Source organism: Phyllobates terribilis, unplaced genomic scaffold (genome assembly GCF_046119375.1).
Source record: "Phyllobates terribilis strain yellow unplaced genomic scaffold, ASM4611937v1 Scaffold_2__4_contigs__length_985480577, whole genome shotgun sequence".
NCBI lineage: Eukaryota > Metazoa > Chordata > Amphibia > Anura > Dendrobatidae > Phyllobates > Phyllobates terribilis.
Window position 1 is genome coordinate 14,857,707 of NW_027362762.1, and position 7,609 is coordinate 14,865,315.

A 7,609-nucleotide genomic window follows, 5' to 3' on the forward strand; every position below is an offset into this window, starting at 1 on the left:
GTCGCTCATGTTCTCTCCTCCATGTCTGTATGGGGCTCTGTGCGGCCCCTCATGTTCTCCTCCATGTCTGTATGGGGCTCTGTGTGTCCGCTCATGTTCCCCTCCATGTCTGTATGGACCTTGTTTATTGGGCACAGTCATGGGGGACAGATAAGGGTCTTCCCCAAACTGTTTCCACAAAGCTTAAGCTACAATTGTCCACAACGTCTCGTGCTGAAGATGAAGATTTCCTATCACTGGAGCGGAGGGTCCGTGGCCGCCCCCTGATAACAGCCGATAGCATTATCCTTCTCCACCACCTGTACAGGGGGCACAATGCAGTCGGGGGGTAACGTCCTCCTGGAATCACCAAACCCAGACTCCTCCATCAGACGCAGATAGAGAAGTGCGATTCGTCACTGCACAGAGTCCTGCGGTGGTGGCGGCTTTATATGGGGATTTTAGTTTGTTTCTATTCGTCACATTTATTTTGGGACCTGGTACCAAAATCAGATATGACGATTATACATTAAAAGGGAGTCGTTGCTGACCATACTGTGATTAACAGGAATTCCCAGACTTAGGGGAAAAATGTAAACTGCAGCAGATGTGATAATATCAGTAGATAAACTAGTATGGCCTCTTCTCCCCACGATCCGGCATTAAGGTTCCAATCTTCTCAATCTTTGGTTACAAGCAGCCAACACAAGAGCAGTCCGGACCCGAGCAGTCATGTGCTGGGAGCCGCGATGTCAGTGACACAAAACATGACCGCTGTGGCCACTGAGTGACTGCGGTGGCCACTGACTGACTGCGGTGGCCACTGAGTGACTGCGGTGGCCACTGAGTGACTGCGGTGGCCACTGAGTGACTGCGGTGGCCACTGAGTGACTGCGGTGGCCACTGACTGACTGCGGTGGCCACTGAGTGACTGCGGTGGCCACTGAGTGACTGCGGTGGCCACTGAGTGACTGCGGTGGCCACTGAGTGACTGCGGTGGTCACTGAGTGACTGCGGTGGCCACTGAGTGACTGCGGTGGTTGTGTTCCAATCATTGTAAGCAAAGGCTTGAAGGAACCCAGAGCTTCTTCGCTGTTCCGTTGGGAGTGAGGACAGGTTACTCGAGTTTAGTATTATTTTAGAATGTTTTATGAACATTTTGCAAGATACAAAAACACATAACAAAAGAAATACAGAAATAAATGGTTGATTTGACTGAAAAGAGACCATTCTATATACAGTATAACCTTTTTTTTATATAAGTCAATGTAGCAATATAAGTTTCTGTGTAATAGGTTAATAAACAATAAAGTAAGTATTAACAATGGAGTCAGATGAGCGACGATACCAACAAATTTCCAAATCTCTCCCGTCAAGTAAAATTATACCGCCTGTAGAGGAACTTGTCCTCATGGTGCGGGGCTTTGTGTCTCCATGTCGCAGACATAACCTGTAGTGGAAAACTAAGGGAACGTTATCGGAGGATCGCATCGACAGCCTTTGCTGAAACCATGAGGTTGGTCCAAAACCATCTTGCAAGGATTTATGAATGTGGTGAGGTAACAGTTCTGTAAAACTCTCCCAAATGTCAAAGAAATTTTGAACTCTTTGTTCCTTTTGTAGAGACGCCTCCACCGAGTCCATCTTCATCAAAAAGGCAAGATTTTCCATGGATGGGGTTTGGGGCTAAGCCATGTGTGAAGAATTGTTTGGATCCTGCTGCTGCCATGTGTGAAAGTTTCCTTACACCAAAATTGCATCGATATCCAGATATCCGAAAATGGCCCAGATAGGACCAAAGGGGGCAAAACTGGTCTGGTGATTACCGGTAGGTACAAAAGCATGGATCTTTGCCCAAAAAGGCTGTATTTGTGGGAAAGACCACATTTGGTGGTGCAGGTCAGCCTCGGGGGCATCACAGATGGAACAATTGATGTCCTCTTATTTAAGATTTGTAGTTTAGAACTTATTTATCTTACAGTTTTATAACCCGTCCTTCTAACAACAGTAGTTTTGAAAGGTTTATATACCTCTGAAAAGTATAACTAAAGAGTTGTAAAGAACTGGAAAGTTGTGTCCACTGGAAAAATATGAAAAACAAAAATGTAGTTGGCCTTAAAACTCAAAAATGCCTCATTTTAAGGGTTAAAACTAAACTTCATGTTTATTCAGGTCCTGAAGATTGGATATAAGATGATGCCATACATCGTGATTGCACCACACAACTCCTTCAAGAAGTAGAGGAAGACTCAAGTGAGTAAGAAAGGGCAACTTAATATAGTGGGACGCCAACGACTGTTATCGTAAGACTTGATTTCTCATTACATTATGCACCCGCACACTGCACGTCACTGCTCATCCCCAATTCCTTGGCCTTAGTCATCTTTTTTATGGCCTCACTTACAGCAGTTCCCAGAAGTTTCTGGGAAATAGCTTCTTATGTCATAAGCCAGCGCAAATATTCGAATCGTGCCTCAATGAAGACACATTCTGATTTTATGCCCATTACTCTCTGCAATCAATCTGTAATTCATAGTTTATGTTTATTCTTTGTATTCCAAGGTTTATTAGGAAAAAAAATAACATCATTCACAGCAAGTGATGAAGATTTATGTAGGATCTTCTATTTTTTTTAAAGCTGCCATGGAAGCTCCCAATAATTCCTGTTTCCACCCGTCTTTCTTTGTGTTGGTGGGTATCCCGGGCCTGGAGCATCTTCACGTCTGGATCTCATTACCGTTCTTCTCCATATTTCTGTCAGCCATCATTGGGAATTACACGGTTGTACTGATCATTATCATGGAGACAAGCCTCCACCAGCCCATGTACATCTACTTCTCTGCTCTTGCTTTTGTAGACCTTATTTTAGCTAATACAACGATGCCCAAGCTCCTCGGCATCTTCTGGTTGCGGTATAACAGAATTGACTTCTATGCATGTCTTCTCCAGATGTTTTGTGTTCATGCTTTCTCCACCATTGAATCCGGGATCTTTCTGGCTATGGCATATGATCGATATGTAGCCATATGCAACCCTCTTAGATATCCAGCCATAGTGACCACCAGTGTTATCATTAGCAGTGGGGCATTAGCCGTACTGCGGGGTTTTTTTTACATCCTTCCCCTGCCTCTTCTACTGACCAGGTTCCACCTATACACCAGCAATGTTATCCTGCACTCGTATTGTGAACATATGGCGGTGGTGAGGCTGGCCTGTGAAGATGTCTCCTTCAATGACCATGTTGGCATGGTGGTTGGGTTCATGGTGCTGGGGATGGACTCGGTGCTTATCGTAACTTCATATGTGTTGATCCTTCGGGCTCTTCTTAGGTTGACTGTCGAGGCTCGTCTAAAGGCCTTCGGGACCTGTGTTTCCCATGTATGCGCTATCCTATGTTTTTATATTCCAATACTCTGTTCATCTTTAGTCCACAGATTCGGAACAGATGTTCCTCACCAGACTCATATCCTCCTGGCTAATTTCTACCTCCTTGTCCCTCCACTGCTGAACCCTCTGGTCTATGGCATAAGAACTAAACTAATCAGGGAGCGGGTGAGAACTTGCTTCTCCTAAGGAAACTGCAAATTTCCTTCTCCAATGCTGAACTTGTCCAATTTGAATTGTCCTTAAAAAATGGTTTTAATATGGAAGACTGATGAGGCTCAGTATTTAGGGAAGTTCTCTTTTTGGAATGTGCAACTCACCATCCTCAGCAGACGGAATCCTTGTGAGATGAAGATCGATCGCTGCTTCTTGAGAGGAACTTCATATTGTAATTGTAACTCAAAATTGCTTCCTAAATTCAACATAGATGAGCCAACTTTACACAAAATCTACATCCAACGCAGAAGACATCCAAGAAGACTCATTAGTCCATGAACTTGGACACCTAACCTTCTGCTCTAAGGTTCATCAAACCTCATTTTGATGAATGTCTTCAGATGTGTTGGACAAAGTTTCTCTCACCGGGAAAAATTGAAGATGCAGCTCGGTTACAGTTATCTGACAGTTTTACTGTCGCTCTTTGGTGACCCCACCTCTTGGTGAAACCCGAATATTAGAGGACTGCAGATCTATTCCAGTGGTCAATTTCCACCCACCAAAAAAATGTAAACAAAATTATTAGGCTATGTTCACACATCATGTTTTTTTCAGCGTTTTTTTCCAGCAATTTTTATGCAACTTTTCAGCTGTGTTTTACAGTACCAGCAAAGTCTAGGAGATTCCACAATTCTTAGTTCACACATCATGGGGTTTTTTTTTAGGATTTTTTGCCTTGTATGTTTTTTTTTGGAAAATAGAGAATCTCACTTCTTTCATCGTTTTCAGTGTTTTTTTTCACCCATAGGAAGTAATGGGTGGTGAAAAAAACGCTGAAAAAACGCACCAAAAAAACAGGTAATTTTTGTTCAGCATTTTTTCAGCGTTTTTGATGCATAAAAAGAGACAGAGGGACAGTGAAAAAAAAAACGCCGAAAAAACACACCAAAAATGCACCAAAACTGCAAGAAAAAATCCTGAAGAAACCTCCCTTGAGAGATCAGGTTTTGCTGCAGAAAATTGTCACCAAAAAAAAACAATGATGTGTGAACATAGCCTTAGAGTTGAGAGAACGAATTCACAATGAATCAAATTTGCTTTGAATTTTACAAAAGCAAAATTGGGGATTTGTCAAAACCCAATTTATTTTACATTCAATTAGCTAGACACAACCAAAATCGTGTCGTCCGGCTGCAGTTTTGCTTGATCCTTTTTAGGGCATACAAGAGATTAAAAAATCATTGCACTCCTCTCGATCTTCACAGCCCTGGTGCTTCCCGTCTGGTCCTCCGCTGACTTTTTCCCACCCTTTGGCTTTGGTCTTCTTTCCCATCTTCACTCTTTGATTCCTCTGGCGCTGACTAGGCCTTGAGGGACAACATGACATTGCTTGACGCCTGGCGAGTGCCGTAGGAGCTGAAGAGTGAAGAACCACAATGGAGAGAGGAAGCCAGTGAAGGACCAGTCCAGGAGCTGCAGTGCTAGGACAGGTGAAGAGCGAGGTGAGTATAAAATCTATTATTCATTAACCCCTTCGTCAATTACGCTCTTGGGTCTGGAGAGAAGACAGAACATAATAAATGGACTTTATCGGCAATTGGATTTCCGACTAATAAATTTGACACAAATTGAATTTTCCGGCCAAATTGAAGAAAATCTGAAACTTTATGACATTCAGTTAAAGGTAACATTATGGAATAGTGAATACAAGGAAAGACTAGAAGCAATGGGATGAAACTGAATGGAGACACAGATTAGATATTAGAAGACCCTGTATGACAGTATGGAGATCAATGAGTGGAACAGGCGGCCACGAGAGGTGGTGAGTTCCCCTTCAATGGACGTCTTCAAACAGAGGCTGGACAGACATCTGTCTGAGATGATCTAGTGAATCGTGCTTTGAGCAGGGGGTTGGACCAGATGACCCAGGAGGTCCCCTCCAACTCTACCATTCTATGATTCTATGATTCTATGACAAGTAAGAAAATGTCAGAAGAAACTGTGGAGAGGACACGTCAGTGTCCTCTACTGAGCCTGAACTCATATACCGCAGAGACTTCCCGGCTATGGACACGTTTCCACTTATTGCATATTGCTATGATCATCTCCATATTTCCATTTTATTAGTAAATTTGACCCATTTCAAAACAAGACAAAAAAACACAAGAAAAATTCATAAAAACACTTAAAAAGCAAAATGGCTATAACATATACAGTACCTGTTCTGTATTAGATCCAGGTGAACCAAACCTGCGGTGCTGGGTCCCATGCAAAAACTAGTACAATTCAGTATATATATATAAGTGGTATACCAAATACAGCAGGTGAAATGATACAGTCTGGGGTACCATATAGATAACAATATTAGACAAGGAGGTTATAAACAGGGTCGGACTGGCTTGTCTGGGGCCCACATGGGGGAATTGACTCTAGGGGCCCACCTACAGCCATATGCAAATATCTGTTATCCGCTATCCCTGTTGTAGTGGAGCATTGACTGGCGGCCCCGGCACATCTACTGTGCGACACTCTAACTGGGATGTACATGTTTGCATTAAAGAGCTTCTTTGGTTAAAAGAAGTTATCACCGATCCATGGGATCTACAGGATAGGTGATCAGTTATTGAGCGTCTGGGTCCGAACATTGGAAAACGCACTGATCGGAAGAATGGGGAAGTTTTATCCCTGACCGGACACTTATCCCCATTTTAAAATGCAGCTGTGTCACCCTGGCCTGGATGCCACAAATATAATAAAGCTGTGTCTGAGAGCAAGGGGGAGGTTCTCTGGTCAGGGGAACATTAGCATGCAATACCTCCTGTCACAGGCCAGTAGGGGGAGCAGGCTGCTCCTATAAAATCTGGAACTGTGGGCAGGGTTAGAGAGAACTGGACGACCTGTCTCAGGATTGAGAGTTGTCCCAGAGCAGAGAGGGACAGTTGTATTGCACCCTAAGAGGAAGTGTGGCAGTAGGAGAGCCACAAGCCAGGGACAAGAGGCGAAGTGAGCCTGTCTTGGCAGACAAAGAACTCCATTTTACCAGACTTTGGTGTCTGAGGCTGGAAGGATTCCACGTCCTGCAGCAGATAACCAGTCCGCAGGGGACTGTATGTTCCTTGGCCTGAGAAGCCCGGAGGCTCCCCCACAACAGAAGGGACCAGCAAAGCCGTACCAGGCCGGGAGTAGAAAGGGACCCACGTTGCAAACCATACGGGCGAGAGGACACGGTGAGCTCGGACCGTGGGCTGTTACCCTATCAGGAGGAGATAGCCAGAAGGAGCGCAGAGAGCACGGTAGGCCTACACCCTCACCCTGACCAGGGCCAATTTCCCAATTGCTCTCAGACATCCAGGTCCCCTCCTAGCCTGGACTGTTTGTGGGTCAGTTCACCTGTTCTAGTAAAGACCCTGGACTGCAACCTGTTGTCTGCGTGCTCCTTGCTCCTCCAGCACTAACGGTACTGGGATGCCCTACACCATCACCCCCATCTTCCATTATACTGCCCTGGGGCCTCACTCTTCCCGTGGGGAGTCACACTATCCCAGCTGCATACATCATCAGCCCCAGCTGTCTGCCTTGCAGCGGCGGTTCCTAATAAGCGCAATCCACGGGTGGCGTAGTCGGACATCACTTAAAACTTATAAAGGGACTACCACTGGTCTGACCACCCTGAGCCACGGACCGGGTCGCCACTACTACCCCCATCGTTCCCCTATTGCCTGGATCCGAGTGCCCCACGGCCCAGGGGGTGAGTCAGCTTTGGCGTAGTCGGCAGGATAGTAACCAACCCGCCACAAACGGGTATTGCGTGCCTGAAAAAGACTGTATACGTACCTGAAGAAGAGTTTTCCCGCCATCCAGAGCCGTCTCCCGCCATTTTCAGCCGTCTCCCGCCATCTTCCGTCAGTTCCCGCCATCTTCAGCCATTTTCCCACCATCGGACGCCATCTTCAGGACGCCGCGCGGGAAGAAGAGGGGCGTGGACGTCCAAACCACGCGAGACCCGAAGCTCCGCCCCACGCACCGACGCTGCGCAAGGTCCTGGAAGGGAGAGAGAGTGACGCTGACATCACCAGGACGCGACGCAAGG

General features: G+C 45.7%; 1 protein-coding gene across 1 annotated transcript; it reads left to right on the forward strand.

The window, feature by feature from the left end:
* Positions 1–2,610: 2,610 nt before the first annotated feature.
* Positions 2,611–3,552, forward strand: LOC141248878 (olfactory receptor 52M1-like). The gene has a single exon (XM_073669484.1). It carries the CDS (start codon positions 2,623–2,625, stop codon positions 3,550–3,552), a length of 930 nt encoding a protein of 309 aa, XP_073525585.1. The 5' UTR covers positions 2,611–2,622.
* The last annotated feature ends 4,057 nt before the right edge of the window (positions 3,553–7,609 follow it).

Coding starts and splice junctions, on each gene's coding strand:
- LOC141248878 (XM_073669484.1), top strand. CDS start 2,623: ATGGAAGCTCCCAATAATTCCTGTTTCCACCCGTCTTTCTTTGTGTTG.